General features: G+C 32.7%; 1 protein-coding gene across 1 annotated transcript; it reads left to right on the forward strand.

Annotated features, from left to right (window-relative positions):
• The first annotated feature begins 357 nt into the window (after nucleotides 1-357).
• On the forward strand, nucleotides 358-816 carry LOC140005635 (uncharacterized). Its single transcript, XM_072046654.1, has one exon. It carries the CDS (start codon nucleotides 358-360, stop codon nucleotides 814-816), a length of 459 nt encoding a protein of 152 aa, XP_071902755.1.
• Nucleotides 817-20,605: the final 19,789 nt, after the last annotated feature.

The following is a 20,605-nucleotide window of genomic DNA, read 5'->3' on the forward strand; positions in this document are numbered from 1 at the left end:
GGGTATTTTTGGCCCATCATGGAGCATGACTGTGTAGATTTTGTCAGAAAATGCATGAAATGTCAACTGCATGCCGATGTTATACATGCTCCTCCTACCGAACAACAAAGTATGACTGCTCTTTGGCCATACTCAATATGAGAAATGGACGTGATTGGAATCATTGATCTCCCTGCCTCGAACGGGCACCGGTTCATTCTCGTAGCAATTGAATATTTCACCAAATGGGTCGAAACAGCATCCTACAAGAATGTGACCAAAAAAGTAGTAACCAATTTTCTAAGAAACCACATCATTTGTCGTTTTGACGTGCCAGAGACATTAATCACTCATAATGCCAAAAACCTCAATAATGACATGGTAGATGGATTATGCAAACAGTTCAAGATTAAACATCGAAATTCTGCTATCTACAGATCTCAAATGAATGTAGCTGTGGAGGCCGCATACAAAAATTTGAAGAAAATCGTTCGTAAGATGACGGAAAAGCATCGCGATTGGCATGAAAAGTTGTCATACGCATTAATGGCTTATCGGACCGCAATCAGAACTTCTATTGAGGCAATGCCTTATTCTCTTATGTATGGGATGGAAGTAGTGCTACCTGCAGAGATTGAGATCCCCTCCTTGCACATTTTAATGGAAGCTCAACTGGAGGAAGCTGAATGGATCAAACAGAGACACGAACAATTGTCTTTAATTGATGAAAGGCGCTTAAACGCTATTTGCCATGGACAATGCTATCAAAGGAGAATGGCCCATGCTTATAATAAGAAAGTTCGACCTCGATTGTTCAAAGAGGAGATACAGTTTTGAAGCGAATTCTTCCCATTCAAGATGAAGTCAAAGGAAAATTTTCTCCAAATTGGCAAGGACCTTTCATCGTCAAGAAAGTATTGCCCGGAGGAGCACTCATTCTCACATAAATGGATGGACAGGTTTTTTTCTCAGCCGATCAATTCAGACATGTGTAAGAAATTCTTTATCTGATTATGTGACATTTCTTTTGAAATACCATCTAAAGTGGATTAAAGACGGGCTTTCTTCTTTTCCCTTTGAACGTCCTACCCTAGTTTTCTCCTTTGAACCTCCAGGATAATTTAATCATTCGTTTGATAGCCTCCCTAAAGATCGCTAACCCAACACTGGGGTAAATTCTATCTCCTATTTGTTAAAAAAAGAAGAAAAAGAAGAAGAAAGGAGTCAAAAGACAAATTGGAGCAATTTTTTAGTTTTAATACCCTCATATCAAAGCAAATGTTGATAGAATGCGGTCTTAGGGTTTTTTGAAACCCTTTAAAATTTTGCCTTCGAACTTTAACATTTCTTAACACCACATCTGACCTCGTTACAAAAATCGTAAAGTCCCGAGCTCCGCCTTAGTAGTATTTCTAATGAAAATCACTTAATCAAATGGTAAATGATGTCAATACACCTTCACCAATTTTGCAAGGGAAGGATTGTCGCACTGATGTCATCATTTCTTAAAACATATTTTTGAGTTAATAAAGGCTATCGGCAAGATCTGTTCATTAGATGAAAACCTAAAAGGGTGCCTTTTAAAAAAAAGAGAGAAAAGAAAAAAAAAAAAAAGAAAAGAGGAATAAAAAAATAAATAAAAAGAAAAAAGGAGAAGAAGAAGAAAGAAAAATAACAAAAAATGAAAATAAAAGAAAATAAAAGAAAAAGAAAATAAAAAGATGGGGGTAGTTTTAGTGAAAATCCGAAAGGACGTTAAGGTAGTGTTTTATAAGAAAAAGTGAGCATGAAATTAAATGGCTGGTGACTCAGTTCATTTGACTTTCTCTTCACGTTGTGGTTCTATTGCCAGCATTAAACTTCGAAGGGACGATATTGAAAGGGTCAAACGTGGCATTTTATTTGAAATCAAACAGCTTTGGTTCATCAAGTATAAACTGTTGAGTTTACAGGTTCATTTCTCTAAAATCAATTTTCTTTCAATAAAAGTAAATGGTTGTTTTCATGTTACTAGAATTTTCATCATTTTTGTGTAAATAAAATATTTTTTCATGTGTTTCATAGTCTCATTTATCTCGTTGGGCTTATCAAATGGCAATCCATGTGATTTATTGAAAGTACATGTGTACCAAAAGTCATATTTGATTAGCATTGGAAGTTAAGAAAACTTGATACAGTTCGCAGAGCAAAGTTGAATTTTCGCTACATTGAGGAAGAACGTTCAAATACTCATGTTTACACATTTTTTGAAAGTGGGATTTATCGGATGGTGGTGGCATTATCTGTCATTATGATTATTCCTCTTTTGCAGGTCCAAATGTCCAATAACATCAAATTGGGGCAAATTTTTTTTAAAAGAGTTATCTATCTCCATCAAAATTTTTGAAATTTTACAAAAAACATTCTGCAATAATTTTTCAATTTTATGGCAGGCTCGAGTTTTATCCCATTGACCAATTTTATGGCAGGCTCGGGTCTTATCCCACTAATCAATTTTATGGCAGGTTCGGATTTATTCCACCGACCAATTTTTCGATAGACTCGAATTTTATCCCACTGACCAATTTTATGGCAAGTTCGGGTTTTATCCCACTGACCAATTTTTACGGTAGACTTGGATTTTATCCTATTGACCTTTATATGTTTGTTTGTTTCAGTTCGCAACAGAATAATAGGTAGGTATTTGATGTCTACGTCTTTGTCTCGACTTTTTTCGAAATTCAGACAAAGACGGACAAGATGTAGACATCAAAATTTTGATTTGATTTGATTTATTATTTATTTAACCAAAGTTCGCAAAATGATAGTTTGCTATTTTTATTGAATTAGGTTCATCATTTTTTAAAACATTTTTGCATTAAATTTCTGGAAAAACAAAAAAAAATTAATTTTTTCAAATTCAATTTTTTCAAGATAAAATGAAAATTTGCAAGGCAGATCTCAAAAAGGAATTTAACACTTTTGTTTACTCTAAATTTTGCCTTGAAAAATAAAAAGAAACAAGAAAATAGGTGGAATGCATGCAAGATAGTTAAGTGGATTAAGTGAATATTAGCCATGTGTTTTTGTCTTTTTGCACACCACAACACTTGCAAGAGATTAGGTGGCAAGGACAGCTGTTGAGTTTTGGAGGAAAAATCTAGAAAAAAAAAGAGGAAAACTAGGGAGCTTCAGGCAAGGAAGAAAGGGAGAAAGGAAGAATAAGGAAAAAAGAAAAGAGGAGGAAAAAGAAGGAAGAAAGGAGAAAACAAGAAGATAGAAGGCAAGAGGACAAGAGAAGAGATAGAAGCGGGGGAGGAAAGAAAGAACAAAAAACAGAAGGAAAAGGGGAGAGGAGAGAAAGAAGAACGAAAAAGAAGAAAATCTGGTACCAGGCTGGATGAATAGCCCACTTCATCACAAATTTCAGATCAATTCTTGAGTTTTTGGGAGGATTTCGTTGTTTCTGCACTTTTCCTAGACATATTAGAACAACTTTCTTATAGAAATGTTTTAGGAAAAACATCTCTGAGCCTTCCAAATCGAGACCCAAAGTGTCAGGTTCATCATTGCTGAAATTTCTGCGACGAAGTTCTCGACTTCATTTCTGGAATCAGCGCGATTTTTTGGGGGCATTTCACCTTCATTTTATTTCACCATGGTTCTAAGGTAACCATAGTTTCTTCCCTTGTTGCTTTAACACGATTTTTCATGAAACTCAAGCCTGTTAGACATGAATCTTGAGTTATTTTGCTGCTGGGTTTTGCTTTATATTTCAACTGTGCTCATTTTTAGATGATTGGCTTGATCATGGCTCTTTGCAATTTGAGTTTAGCTTTGGGATTGTGAAATAAAGTTCATAAGATCTCGTTTGTTTGGATTTTTGTCTTGTGCAGTTTCTGGATAATGAAGAACCCAGAGTTGCAGATAAAGAAGAAAGCTTTCTTCGAACCATTTGCATGTGTTTTTTCAAAAATTACATTTTGACCCCCATACTTTTGACTAATTACACTATGGCCCAAAACTTGGAAAAATCTAACTTATTTCGCCCTTTTAAGTTTAATTCCTTTTTTTTTTGCATGTTTTATGTGACTTTTTGAGTAGATTATTTCTGGGTTTTAGAGTATAATTAGGTCTTAATAATTTTTGGTTGGTTTAATATTTTGGTGGGGTTTTATAAGAAGATGAAAATTGGGTTATAAGTCATGTTTGTTTGGGTTTAACAAAATGGGTTTTGATTACTTTTAGTTGGATTTTGACATCGTTTGGGAAGCCAAAGCCTTTGCTTTTTTCGGTTGGGCTGAAGTGATAAAAGATGGGCTGGCCTGCATTTTTTCTTAAGGCTTTCAGTTGGGCTTGGGAGAGAAGGCCTAGGTGTTTTGGTTGGACCAACTGATGGATTAGCTCGTCCGTTTTCTTCGGATTCTCTGATGGACCGAAATGGCTTTGGCCCAATAAAAAATAATAAAACAGCCCGTTGGCCCTTTTCTTTAAGAAGGCAGGTGATGAAATTGCATTCTAGTCCTTTTACTTTTAATTATCTTTATTTTGGCTCTAAAAACTTTGGATTTTTTAATTAGGTCCCTATTTTAATTTCATTTTGGCCCCTAAACTTTATTTTTATTTAATTTTGACCCCTATATTTTTTAATAATTATAATTTAACCCCAAAACTTTCTTAATTTTTAAATTAGATCCCTAATAGTTTTGATTTCTTAAATCCAAGTTGATTTTCTTCTTTAATTGTTAATTATACTTTATTTAAGTGCTTTAATTGTAGATTTCATGATTATTTCCATTTCTTTATAATTAAATTGGTACATTGATCATTTTGTTGATTTTGGAGCATAAATAGGGCAAATTTCACTAATTTAACCACAATTTCAAGGGAGATAACTTCTTTTATCATTTTAAATTCTTTTATGTGCTCCAATGTGTTTTATGTGTAATTGCATGCTTTGAGTGCTTTTTCTTTTAATTACTTATTTTATCCATTTTTAAATTTTGTTTGTTTTATTTAATTTTGATAATTATTTGTGAGGCATTTAAATGCCAAATTGTAATAGATAGGAGTTCAAGACATGTATTTAGCTAGTCTATGTAATAGATAGGTTTTAATTTTTGCTAAAAATGTATTTAGTTAGATAAATATAATAGTTAGGGTATTATTTTTAAAATTTTCCCCTTTAGATTGTAGTTAGGGCCCCGAATGAAATAGTTAGGTTTTTATTTGCGCTTATTTTCTTGTGTGCTTGCATGCTTGTGTGTTTACGTGTTTATTCGCTTTCATTAGGGTTTTGCATCTAAAAATTATGCCTATGTATTATGTGTTTTATGTGCATTATGTGTTTACTTGCTTTAATTATACTTTATATGATTTATTTAGTTATAATAAATGCATGACGTCACCACACTAGTCCAACGCTAGTCGTGGTCATTCTCCCCGATTTCTCAGTAGTCCAACACTAGTGAAGACTTGTAGAAATGGGTTAGTTCAACGCTAGACCCTTTAGACCGTTTTCGCGCTAGATTCACATTCTTTGCATGACATTCATTGCATTTCATACATGTTTTTCATTTTTATGATCTTTTCACATCTTGCATGATATTTCCTCTATATATTATTCCCCTTTACCCCTATGTGTACAAAACATGACATTTAGACTTGCATTCCATTTAGGAAGTTAGACATAAGTTAGTTCATTTGCTTGACTAAGATTAGGAGAGTCACCCTTCAAATATGGGAAATGGACGAGTATGACTTCTTAAGTTTAGCACGCTCGTATTTCCTCTATAAAAAGGAAAATTAAGTCACGAATCTTAGTTCCCCGTACCCGTCATGTTGCATTCCTCTTTTTAGGTCACGTATACTTATATATTATAATTTTTCTTTTATTCGAGTCTCGCTCTTTGTATATTCGTGACCTCTTCTAAAAATCATTTTGGGCATCACAATTAATGTGATTCGTACCAATTAAACTTTGAAAAGATATTTCGATCCTTTCAATATCCATTAGGTCTAGGTTTGCATCCATATAGTAATATCCAAATGTGATAAGTTTTATAAGTTAAATTAAGAAAATTTTCGACTAAATTACACAACTAGTTTTGACTAGGTTGAAAGGGTGCCTTAGGTTTGATTCTATCAAATCTTTGCTTTCCGTTTCTTCAATCGTGACTCCCGAACTCTTTTTTCTTGTTTTCAAAGACCTGGAGTGGTCTAAAAAGGGTTTCATTTATTTTTTATTAAAAATATATTTTTAGGTGAATTGGTACACCTTAATTCAATACCAAGTGGCGACTCCTTTTTTTTTTCTAAAAACCCTTTTTAGACTATTATTTTGGGCCAAATCGTCGCACTTTTTAAGTCCCATTTTAGGCCATTTTTCTTTATTTATTCTCTAAAAATCAAAAACTCATTTTCACTCAAAATTAATCAAAAAAATTCATTTTTATAGCTCGTAATTTTATTTTTCAAAAAAAAGAGGCGCGACAGGTAGTAGGAGCAGTGAAGGGGCACATATTTAAGAGTTCAAGGTATTCATTAAACTCATTATAGATGTTGTGGTTCTTTTCTTACTGTCAGAATAATTTGAATTTGAGTTACATGTTGTAAAATGTTCAGAATTTTTCCATATTCAATGCCGGCAGGTTTTTGCTTTGAACTTGGTTCAGTTGCAGTAGACGTGTCAATGAAGTTATTGACTGATAAGTATAAACAACACATTAGTTTGACCTTTTGATTGTTAAGAGTAGTATTTTTGTAACTTCTGTTATGATTAAACTCAAAGTTATTGCTAACTTAAAGGTACATTTGTTATGGTTCTACAACTGAAGTATTTTTATTTGGGTTACTTGTGTTAGTTAAAAAAATGATTAAATAGTTTTTTTTTTTTTAATGGCAAAGCCCCGTCCACGGGGTGGGGATGCCAGCCCCTGATTTATTAATGAGAGGAATTACAGAGGGGACCTAGTCTGCTAAAGAGCGCTCGATGGGGAGCTAGCCCCTTACACTCCGGCAACGTGGAAATGGGAATTTTCTACTATCTAAGCCTATCGATGCCCTTATCTATCCCGGAAGTTGAGTATGTGAGGTGCAATATAGCTCCGACGCAAGGCGCAGGCCCACTAGATTGTCTGACGCAGAGTTTGCCTCTCTTACCACATGCGAAATGGACGCCGACAATGAAACAAGGAGACCACTTATGTTCCTTAATGTGTTGCACAACGGCCACTTCGACACACCCCCTGCCTACAATAGGTGAACTAGACTGTCAGAATCCACCTCCACCAGTAAAGATCCCGTTACCAACCCTGTGCACAACCGAAGGCCATGAAACAACGCCAAGCTTTCCGCCCCTAACACATCTGTGTCAATTCCTTGTGAAAAGCAAAAAGTAGGCGGCCATCAGAGTCTCGGAGCAACCCACCCCCATAAGCCCGATTTTGGGTGACACTGCCATCAGTGTTCAATTTGACACAAAACTGCGGCGGCCATTTCCAGGAGACCACGGTCACCTCAATGTGACGTGCCAAGCAGACCCCCAGCCGTGCCCATGGATCCTCATGATCGCCCCTAAAAAGACGCTTCGAGAGCTTGTTCGCCAATCCCAACTGTTCCACGAAACTAGCAATCGAGGAAACTACCCCGCGAGCTTCAAGACATACGCCATCAAACCGCGCTCTGTTCTTGGACTTCCATATGAACCAAAAGATTAGAATGGGAACGATCGTCCTAATGTGTCCCCGCGATATCACGGGACTCGAGCCAAACCACAATGAAACCACCCCTGACACTGAAGATGGTTGAGGCTCCAGAATACCAAACCTCCTTTGGAAGACGCCCCAGACCTCCATCGCTACCGGACCCGTGACAAAAAGGTGACCTAAGGTTTCTTCGTGTGACCTAAGGTTTCCATCGCTACCGCCTGAAAGATGTTCCCAAAAGATCGTTTATTCCAGTCTCGGAGGTGCCTCTTCACGTTGAGAAGCCTCTGGTGAAAACCTATCATACCGCCTCTATTAACAGGGATAAGCCAGGCTTCCTGTACTAATATTTAAAATTAGTACTTGATCCCCTGCAGTTCTATCTATATCTTTTGACTAATGATAAAAGGATTTTCCTCCCCTGCATGTTTATCAAAGATGGAAAAATATAACTCGATTGAAGACGAAAACTCTTTTTGTTCTGGTAAAAATTGGACGCTATATGTTCAACAAAATTCATTGTGTGAAGTAGTACCTTGTATAAGAAGAAAGGTTATAAAGATGATATTGTAAGATCGTCTAAATTTTTGAGGAATTTCATTGCTCACATCTATGATCCAAATACCATAACTGCATATCACAAAGCAATTAACGATTCTACAGCTGAAGTGACGAAATCAATTGAGAAACTAAATTGCATGCCTGTATATAACTTGGATGATAGTTATCTTTGGAGATTTATCACTTTTCTTATGCAGAATTCATGACATATAAATAGGTATCTTAGCATATGGTAAGGATGGCTACAAACACGAAGACATCTATGAATTGTTCTACTTCGAGTGAGAGTAAGAAATAATATTATATTTTGATCACTGTATGATTTTGTTACGTTACTCTTGATCATTTGGATTTTACATATCAAGTTGTGAATTTCTATTTTTAAGGATAAATTTTGTTGGGTGGTGATTAAGAGTTATTTTATTATCAATGTTCCTTGTATTACACAAATAGGGAGGCTCTCAATTTTATATTTACCATATAAATTTTTATTGAATCAGTTGAATGCCAATTTAGAGAATGGTTAAAAAAAAGAATTAATTTGTTGTATGTTTATACAAATGAAACTTAACTAGAATAATACCCAGATTCTTAATTAATTAATGTATAACACATAAATATGCACATTTAATATAGGTGTTAAAATTATTCTATTCATATCAGATTACCTTCAAGAGTTGCAATGTCTTTTTTATCAACTCTAAATCAATATTCAATCTTAAAGAAATCAATTCACGCACATCTCTCACCCAATCTAATAATGTTAAGGCTAGCATAATATAAAATCTTCATTTATATTGCACGCTATTGTTTGCTTCAATATACTCTCACCAATCGTTATGATCATTTCATACGCCTACCTGATAATATGATATGAGAATGAATTATAAGATAACCAATCATATTATAATCACTAGTTATGTGTGATAATAATAGAAGAGTCATAGATAAATATCCGTTCTGTCCTATTTTATTTGTCTTGATTTCTATTTTGATTTATTTGTCATAGTCTAAAAGGAAAAATAGAAAAGACTAATCTTCCCTTTTTACCCCTTATTCAATTTTCAAACAGAGCATTAATCTCATGTTTCAACATTAAATGCTTTAATAAACCATTATAAAATTAGAAAATTCAAAACAACAAACAAAATTTGAAATTAAAGTGAGAGGCAATTATGAAAAGAGTTATTTATTGGTTAATCAAAAATCAAATTCCTTAAATTATATGCAAAGTTGATCATAACATGAAGAATGTGATGGAAGGAGTATGACTTTTTCTAATATCCAACATAATTACTCGAGATAAAATACCCTCATTATCAATAGTTTAAGTTACACTAAATTACCCTCTTTTTGTGTCATGTCTACAAACAACAATCACTTTGCTAAAAGCATCAAATTTCATTGGTATTAGACTTTTACAAATGATATATAACTAGTAAGAAATGATTACAAGCATGACCAACATGTATCCCAATTAGACCAATACCTATTCAAAATTTAGCCAACTGTTGATTTGTTTAAATTTTAGTTAATAATATGGATAAATTAACTAATATGTTATATGTTTATACAAATAAAAGTTACTATTAAAACAATACCTAAAACTTACTTTATTTCAAATATAGCACCTGAACATGCACATTAAATGTAGGTGTCAAAACTATTCTAATGTTCTTTTTTTCAACCTTGAATCGGTAATCAATTCCAAAGAGACCAATTAATGTACATCATTCACCCAATAAAGTAATACTAAGGCTATCACAACAAAAAATCTTTCTTCTTTGGGTACAATATTGTTTGCCTCACTATACTCTTGTCAATCACTAGGACCGTTTCATACTCACCTACCTAATACAATATACATAATGCTGCTGCCACCTTACAAATTTTCAAGAAAGACAATAACATCAACTATAGAGAGATGAAGATTATCATCAAAAAATCAACTATATAACTACGCACTATACATTATTTTTCAGCAAATAATAAAATTAAAATTACTTTGTCCAAAGGTAAAAATATATTCTTTTTATTATCATACTTATTCAACTCTTTGTCATAAAATTTATTATCACTTGGATTTTCTTTAACATTCTGGACAACTCCAACAAATAATTGTATATTTTTTTTGAATATCCTTATTATGATATAGTCCATGTCGCGCCAAAACATCTCTACCTACTTATCATGAAATTGAATTATAAAAGAATATACTTAAATGTACATTATAACAACGTATTTCACTTGGTTAGTTCAATCACTTTTACTTTATTATTATCATTTTTTATCTATATAGTAATTATGGATATCATCAACAAAAGTTGTTTAGCATTCAAGGATAATTACTTGATAGTAATTGGATTTGCTAGTTAAGACATGATCATTCGAGTTGGATGGTACAACTTATTTGTAAATAATCTTTTAGAAAAATAAGACTGTGGATATTTTAGTTATAGAGCAGGACCCAGTAGACTTTGTATTTTGCGTCGGTAACTACTGCTTGTGAAGTCTAGAAGATAAAGATGAGGGTAGCACCGTAGCCATTTGAAAAAATACATCAATAAATATGGGTTTCTAAACTATAATTAATGAAACGAAAATTATTGTGGTTTAAAAAGTTGATGCATGAACTTATTTTTTTTATTAATTCACTATAAGTAGCATTGTATATAAACTTTGTGGTAATTGAGTGGACGACAATTGTATGAGAGAAAGAATTGGACCCACAAGATGACACATGTTTTGTTTCAACAAAGATGACTAATTGTCAAAGTTAAAATCTACCTTTCTTATTAATCCTAACTCCATGTTATTTTATGTTTTTTTAGCAAAACTACATTGTTTTATTTTTAACATTGTGACTAAACAATGTAAAGAAGGTTGTGTGTTATATTTATCTTTTTTCATACTTCATTTGCCAACTTTCCTAATCATGAGTGTTTAAACTTTTTCGAGAATTGTTAACGTTGAAAAGTACAAGAAATTTAAAAGATATCAAAAGGTCAAGGAAGAAAATGAGGTAAGTTGGTATTTTGTAACAAAACTTGATGACATGTACATGAATGATTCCCAAAAGTAAGCTAAGAGCGATTTATGGTCGACCTCTAAGAGAATCCTAAACCTTGAAAAAATTGAAGAAATTTTCATAAAAAACCAAAGGAATTTGATTAATATTGATAAAAATCTAAAAATATTGATGTAATATGTCCCTATTTATGGGTGACAAATCTCAAACTAAAAAGAAAAACAAATTCAGGTGAAAATTAAAAAAAAAAGAAGAAAATTTACGTGATGGAACTGCCTTAAGGATTCAATCCCAAATCCAAAACTTAAGAGAGCTAGATTAAGAGTTAGATTTGAAAACAAAAGCTACGGCTTTTGTTAGATCTACATCAAGTATTGGATTCGTTTCAACTCTCAAGCTAGATCAAGAAACCAAATTGAGACCTAAACTCTTAGTAGTGGAATTTGGGGGTGATACAATCCTTGAGCACTCATGATTTGGTGCAAGTTCAATGCAGGAAATGCATCCATGGTTCTTATGTCATTATTTCTTCATGTGATCCATCCAAACAAAAAATGCAACTAAAATTTCTTCTACATCAATCCTCCCCACTTGAGAAAACTCTCTCTTGACTTATTTTGAATTTCTCAATGCAAAAAATCCTTTGACGGATGATACGAAGTAAGATCTGCCACATTGAAAGTACTTGAATTCTCCAAAAAGTCCGACAAATCAATAATACAAGTATTAGTATTGATCTTTTATAAAATCTTGAAAGGACTTTATTGTTTTAGTTATACCTCATGGTATTTGCCAACAAAAAAACCTCTCCTTGTATAGAAAAACTGTCACCTGATCGCTAACTTCAAAAACTGTAGCCTAGCAATGTTTATCTGAAGCAGCCTTGAACTTTGTATCAGTAGCTTCCAATTTCGATTTAACTTCTTGTAAAACTTGTGAATTCTTAGTTATATTAGCCACATCAATACTATACCCTAGAATATCAGGAAATTTTACTAAATCAATTGTATGTCATGGAGGCTTCACACATACAATAGAGAATGGTGACCTCCCATAGTGTTATGAATAGTATTGTTAAAGGCAAACTCTACCTTAGAAGATGGATGATTCTATTACCTAGGATGTTCTCCACAAATACAAAGTATCAAGTTACCAAGAAATCATTGACAACCTCAATTTGAGGATTCATTTCAGAATGGTTTGTATGACTAAGGTTTAGCCAAATATCAAACATCCTCCACAAATTTAACAAAAAATGGCTCAAAACTTACTATCATTGTCGAAAGTAATGGACTTGGATGCTCCATACAAACTAATTATCTCCCAAAACAGCAATTGAGCAATATCAGATGCATCTGAAGTCTTTCTACAAGGAATGAAGTGCACCATCTTGAAAAACCTATCAACAACAACAAAGACAGAATCTACACTCTTTGGATCCTAACTAAGAACAAAATTCATCGACAAGTCCTCCCAAATAGCATTAGGAATTGGCAAAAAAGTACATAAACCAGTATCTTGAGATTGCTCTATTGGAGTCTGATATGTATAGCATTCAAGTACAAAACTGTGTACATCCTTTTTCAACGGAGATCAAAACTACCTCTCCTCTAAGCGAGAGATAGGTTTATCAATCCCTAAATGACCACTATGACTATCCTATACAAATCACAAATTAACTATTTAAATAAAGAAACAGGAAGAATGTATAGATGATTACCTTTAAAGAGATAACTATAATAGTGTGAAATTCATCCTGTGTTAATTTAGTCTTACAAACCATCCACAATTCTTTGAAGCCATCATCATCCATATAAAGTTCATGCAGAATTTAAATCCAATGACTTCGAGGCTCAAAGTCACAAGTAATGTCGCACGGTGATTCTCCAAAAAAATGTCGCATGGTGACTCAAAGTATTAGCCTCTTCACTTAACTGCCAAGACTTATATTTTAAAATAAAGGAAAACTGTTGAAGATATGCACTCCATCTAACATGCATCTTATGCACTTGCTTTTGACTATCAATGTACTTTAAGGTTTGGTGATCTATATAAAATACAAATTGATATATTTTGGATCAAATAATGCTCCTAATGCCTTAGAGCATGAAACATAATATATAACTCTTGATTATATGTAGATCACTTATGGATATTTTTACTTAACTTCCTACTGAAGAGAACCACTTGGCCTGTCTTCTTGAGATAAGACAACTTCAATGCCATTTCCATATGTATCTCACATAGTTAGAGAATACCAAATGATGTGTAATGGTCAACCTTTATTGATCAATCTTTCACGCTTTAGACCCCATTGAAATTTTCCCTTCTTCATGAATAAAGCACCAATTGAGTCAATATAAATATGAATTTATGAATAAAGCATTTATAAAAAGTCGCCAAACCATGAAAACTCCAAACTTTTGCAACAGTGCACAGAATAGGCCATTCACGAATAGCCTTCACCTTCTTCTACACGAGTGCCATTTGCACTAATAATAAAGCCCAAGAAAATCAAACTAGTTGTCAAGAAATTACACTTCTTCAAATTGATATACAATTTATTTGCCTACAAAACTATTCATAGTTGGCATAAAATATTGAAAATGGTCTTACTCATTAGCATTATAGATCAAAATATGATCAAAATAAACCCCAACAAAATTTACTAATGAATGTCTTCAAAACCTCATTCATTAACTACACAAAAGTACAAGGAGCATTACATAGTCCAAATGGCATGGCCGACCACTTGTACAAATCATCCTTGATTTTGAATATTGGCTTCCAATCATCCCCTAGCTAGAATTGAATTTGATAGTATGCACTCTAAAGTCAATTTTGGTAGACACAAGTTTTAGAGAGACAATCTAGCATTTCCTCCGATCTAGGAATAGGAACCGATATCTAATTGTAATCTTATTGATAGCTCGACTATCAATACACGTCATTCAAGAACTATTCTTCTTTTAAGTGAATAGAGTTGCCATAACACACAAACTTATGTTGACATGGATAGACCTCTTGTCTAATATATTATCAACAATATACTGTTATATCTCGCTCTTCTTGAGATGTATCCTATATGTGATAGATTTGGCAAACCCGCCCTAGGAATAGGGCCAAAAGTGTGTTATATGTTACCCACACATGAAAAGTAAACTAGCAGATACCTCATGTAGTATAACATTCTCAAACTCATCAAGTAGCCTAGTAACCTTTGTTAGAATTTCTAACTTTGCTTTGTCAAACAAGTATAAGAGGATAAAGTATAATTAACTCTTAGTATCAAGGCTACACCTCTCTTTTCCATGAAGCCAAGATAAGACTTCTCAAATTGATGGATTTTTTTAAGGAAAATATGATTATTATACAACGGTGCAACAAAAACTCTTTTTTGGGTTGGGGGGAAGATGCTGCTTCAAAAACTTAATAGAGGCTTCAGTCGTATTCCACTGAATGAAACAATCTATAAAGTAAATAACTAATTTGGTAAATGTCAATTTCAAACCACATAAATGGCTCCAAATAAGCTTCCTAAGAGATTCACACCATAAGTTAACTATACCCAAAGAGTAAGACACTTCGCATTCTCGACTTTTGTCTTGGCTGTATTTCGATAGATAATCACTTACAATGGTCAACAAGTAGAAGTATCTAAAATCACAAAATATGTACTTTAGACTTGGGCAATTGTATATCTCTTAAATTAGTGATAGCCCAAGTCAAAGGCAAAATAATATGTTTATTTCATTTATTTCTCTCTTCATATTTCTCATTGTCCATGTTCTTATAATTAATTCTTATAAATTTGGATGAAATCAGTTACTTTAGCTCACTTGTATGGCAAAACAACTAGAATAGCAAGATTTATATAACTTTTCTCTACTTCTCGTTTTGTCCAATTTCTCTCTACTTCTTCTCATCTTCTCAGAAGGCCTTCCTCTTCGGAAGGGAGACCATGGATTTCGTTTTGTTACATTTTTCAATAAAGTCTCTCCTAAGTTTTCTTAATGAGAAAAATCCTTTGCTTCTCCTAAGTGTTTCTAGTGAGAATTTTCCGTTTTTATCCTCATTTGTTGTTTGATTCGAACTTACTTCAAATTTGGTTGTCAGATCTGTAATTTTTTGGATCTTGGATCTATTTCGACAGATCTCATTATCATTTTTGGAGTTTGAAACCATTGATTAATAGATTTGGCAACTATAACATGCATAGAAGGGAACTGTGGCAATTTATCTTATTAGAAGACAATTTGAAAATTTCTTGTATTTTTCAAATTTGTTCAAAATCATTCAAATCTACTGTATCTATTGTTAAATTGCATATCTATTATTTCAAGTGCATGTTTAACCTACCACTGGGATAGAGATGTAAATTTAATCGTATTGGACGATTTCTAGTAATCCTTTAATGAAATTTGCTTTTTATCCAAAAAAAAAGCAAGATTTATCTAGTAGCAATCCCAATCCAATTGATTTTTTTAAGTTTCGACAAATACTTTTGACATACATAGTGAAATAATGAGTTAAAAAGCAACAACATTAGCTAAAAAATCAAACAAGCTAAAGAATTGCCGATTGCATGTTTAAAATCAATTAAGATTTAAAAGCATTGGCCTCATTTATCCATTATGGACTTTTATATTTGACAAAGTAGCCCAAAAAAGTTCAAATACACTTAATGATTATGCTTCATACGGCAATTGGATAGGTTAACTAGTTTGAAATTGAAAACAAGCATTTCTCAAGGAGAAATTATCCGTTAATAGTTGCAATTCTGAAATTGAAATTGAAATTTTTAGGAGGAATCTTGTGTAGAAAATAGACATGCTAAATTTTTAGGGGTATTTTTGTCTTAAAAATTAGTAAAGATACAAAAAAAAAGGTTACATGGCCAACTTTTTAGTCAACTTGCTGAGTTGGCTAATGGAAATGGGTAAACTAACTAAAAGATAATATTAAAGGGTAAACTGATAGTAGCTATAAAAGTTAGGAGGGTAAAGTGATAATAACCCTTGAACAGTTTAAGGACCATACAAATTACCTTGACAGAATAATAATCCCAAATTGTGGTAGGGGCATTTTCATAAATTGGACTTTACATGAGGCTTTGGCCATGTGATGGGCTAATGGAGAGCAGGGATGGAATCCAACGGGCCAATGTGTCTCAAGCTTGAACTGCCTTTCTCCCCTTTTTAGTTCTACATTTTTCTTTTGTTGCTTGGAATTGGCTAATTAGTGTAAAACAATCTGAAGTGTTAGGTTGGGTCATCGTAAAAAGTTTGCTCTCAAAGATTACTTTCTACAATCTTTCTAATTTTTTAGAAAACTGGTGCTTTTTAGAAGGTTTGAGTCCAAAAGAAAAGAATACAATAGTAAAAGGAGAAGATAATTATGCTAAATTCATAATTAATACATAAGCATTATGAGAAAGTGTCGTTTGAGAATTATGTCATAATGTTAAATTAGACAATGTTAAATTTGATTTCTATGGTTTTAGACAACTTTTTTAGGTGTGTTTAGGTTGTGATGAAGATATAAATTTTGGAAACTGGTACATAAATAAGAATGAGAAAACGAATTAAAACGAGTCGTACCACTAAATAGCAAAAAATGAAAATTTCCCTTGAAAAAAAATAGAAAACTAATATTATTTGGTATACACCTTGTGGAGTTTTAGTCTAATAATTCTTCTAAGTTATAGAACGAGTAATTCCTTTAGTTCCTTATGTGTATAGTAATTTGTCCCTCTCCTTAAAAAAGTCATCTCTAATATAGCATTACTATCAATTATGTTTCTCCTAGGGATTTCCAATGAGAATTTTCTGTTCTCCTAGAAATTCCTATGGAGATTTTTGTATTTTGTTGTTAGATATAAATTTATTTCAGATCTAAAATTTTTTTAGATCTTGAATATATTTCGATAGATCTCATCATCATTATTAGGATTTAAAATCATCGATTAATAGATCTAGTAATTGCAATACATACAGAAGGGAGATGCAGCGATTTATCTATTAGAAGACAATTTTGAAATCTCTTATTTTTTCAAATCTGTTCGTAGTTTTTTTTAGATCTATTTTATCTGTTAAATTACAAATCTATAATTTCTAGTGTATGTTTAACTTACCATTAAGGCAGTGATAGAAATCAAATCAAATCAAATCGTGCTGAACGACTTCCAACAATTTGTTAATGAAATTTGTTTTTATAAAAAAATCAATTATGAGCGTAAACATGATAGAAAACTACAAGAAGAAAAGTTGTGACAAAATTGACTAAACCTTTTTTGTTTTGTACAATAAATACAAAGGTGCCTTTTTTTTTTTTTTTTTGACTCAAACTTGCAAACAAATACAGTAACGAAGCCTTTTGCACCAAAACACTTTTTAAATGGTTCCCAGTTTCTACTTTAATGCTTATGCGGCTAATGACAGGCACGTGGTGGGATCAATCCATCTTGTGGACCACATTTACCAGAACCCTGAAGCTGTTTATTATTTGACCCCTTACTTAATTCACTAATACGAGCAATTAAGATATCTAATTAACTTGTTGCCACATGGACTTATAAGATGGCTCAGAGTCCACAAAACGTATGAATGGGAGGTTAATTCAATCTCAAGTTTTGTAGGCCTTCAGCTTTTGGATCATTATCATTTACACCGTGGCGGATGTAAATATGTGAGTGTACGATGTCGTATCATGAAAGGGAAAAACTTTCTTATATCATAAATAATTGTATATAAAAATATAGGTAATTCGTTCGACAATCGAATCATATTTTCAATAGTATAAAGAATTTCAATTACAAAAATAATGTTAAAGTAATGATACATTTAATGTCTTTATACACTAGACAACTGTAGTTCTAAAAAAAGGAGTTTAATTGAAGATCATCTATTCATTTGTATGTACCAAAAGTTTAAGGATTATTCTTTTGTTTTCAATTAATAATTTATTTTTTTTAGGTTGAAAAAGGAAAATAAATTATTATTTGAAAACAAGAAAATAATATCTTTATTTTGAATGTATTCATGTTTAAAGTTAGTTTCAAATGCACTTACTCTATAAATTTAGGGGGGGCAATATAATGGAAGAAAAGAAATTTAAAAATTTCAGGGGATGCAAATATAAAAGATTAAATTAAAAATTTTAAAATTTCTTAAGGCAACTTTAGGAGCTTTACACAATTTTTGGGGGGAGGGGTGGGGGGAGAGGACAATTTTTTTTTTTTGTCAAGAAGTCAATTGACTTTTACTGACTCAACAAACCTAATCCCCAGAGCATACTCCAAAAGCCGGCAACTCTTGGAGCAGCCCCAGGAGACTTATCTACCCAGCAAACCCCAACCCCCTCCCCGATGTGGGACTATAACTCACTCAACCACCCTGCTACTAAGAGTGTACTAACCCCCAAGTGAAATTGAGAAATGAGCTTCGTCTTTTTGTCAAGAAGTCAATTGACTTTTACTGACTCAACGATTTACTGACTCAACGAACCTAATCCCCAGAGCATACTCCAAAAGCCGGCAACTCTTGGAGCAGCCCCAGGAGACAGGGGGAGAGGACAATCGCCTACCCTCAATTGTACTGCTCCGCAGCTGTTTATACTTAAAGGAAGAAGGGATAGTTTTAGCAACCAATGCTGGTTTTAGACGAATTTAACAAGTAATAAATAATTGTAATCTCAATTTTTTAGTGATTTAATTAACAAAGCTATGGTCAAATAATACTTCTTTTGGCAATTGCTCGTAATTTTTCATCTTTCTGACAGCTAAAACAATGTGATCAAAATAAAAGTGCTTGCTGAGGGGTCAAGGTTGGTCAAAGAATAAGTGGTTAGAAACATTATTAGTCAGCAAATCAGATTCAATTAAGTTGATAACAACATGGATTAGGACATCTTAATGTCTCAAGCACCAACCTTCTTGCCTCAAATTATATATGAACATATACATACATGCATAACTACATACATCCATACGTACACGTATTTTTTCATATAGATATATGTATTAAGTATGTGTTTATGTATATATATATGTGCTAAAAATAGACATAATTTAAATTAGAGTTACAAAATTTAAGTGCATATACTTTTAGATAAGAACTAGTCCGAATTCTACATAATTATGAAACTCTTGCACTCTTCTTCAGCATGCCATGCATGGCAAGTGACAGGGATGGGAAGAATGTGACGAGAGATAGAAGGATTAAAAAAAAATAAAATGATGTGGTAGACAATAGCATTTTATAGGTGGTCAAAAGGTTTTTCTACCTCTTCTCAGGACTGCATCCAGTTGTATCTCCCCTTCCTGCATAAGATAGTGAAAAGATTAGAAAAATAACAAAAGGAAAGATTTATTGCATAAACAAAAAATGGAAATGGATGGTCTCATATGCAAATTTATTAGTCAACAAGAGTGATTCGTGCGGACGTTTAACGCCAAGGATTTCTAGTCATATCCGTGCAAACAAAAAAAATTATAGACTAACTGTGTCTATTTATTTTGCTTTTGGATAAGAATTACTAGCTAATTGTATGCGATAAATAAATACAAATTTTGCGCATATGTGCAAGTATGTACTTAGAGGGGTACATTAACAAATGCTCTAATCAGGAGCCTAAGAATTACTCAAATCAAGTGATTGAAGGCTCTAGATTACTTGAAGATAATGATCATGATTGTAGAGTTAATCATAGGAGTTTATTTCCATGCTAGTTACAAACCATATTTATGCTGGTCAATCTCTCATTCTAATTGTCTTTTTACTTGGGTATGTTAATCTATTATGCATGTTTATTTAAGAAATTTCCACCTTGTATCAGAAGAATTTCGATCATTCTACCTGCAAAATGGTATGCGATAATGATAAATTGGAATCCATGTCCATTTTGGTCTACAGCGAAAGGCAAATTAAGTGGTCATTCCCTCGAGGGGCCAAAGAAAAATTTTTTGAAGCTATTCTTATTAAATTAGGTTGTGTTGGGGACTTAAAGCATGATCAAATGATGTTATAACCGTTCTGTTTAGTCCCTTTATAAGGCGAAACTCAAGATGAAAATTGAAATCATTGAAATTTCAAATTTTGGCATCCCAAATTTCACTAAAATTCAAGTATATGTATAAATTTAATTTCTAAGCTCAAGAAATTTGTTTAAAAAATTTTGGTTGTTTTAGAATATTTAATGAAGAAAAACAAACAAGAAACATAAGAGAAACATCGTGTGATTTAATCTCGATTCTTTTATCTTGTTGTTAACTTTCTAAGAGGACTGGTTCTTCAAACTCATGTGCTCTTACTTCAAGTATGTTGGCATAAAACATTAATTGGACATTATTTTG

This window comes from Coffea arabica, chromosome 4e, assembly GCF_036785885.1.
Source record: "Coffea arabica cultivar ET-39 chromosome 4e, Coffea Arabica ET-39 HiFi, whole genome shotgun sequence".
Taxonomy (NCBI): domain Eukaryota; kingdom Viridiplantae; phylum Streptophyta; class Magnoliopsida; order Gentianales; family Rubiaceae; genus Coffea; species Coffea arabica.

Excerpts from the sequence above, each read along its gene's own strand:
- LOC140005635 (XM_072046654.1), top strand. The coding sequence starts at position 358 with ATGGTAGATGGATTATGCAAACAGTTCAAGATTAAACATCGAAATTCT.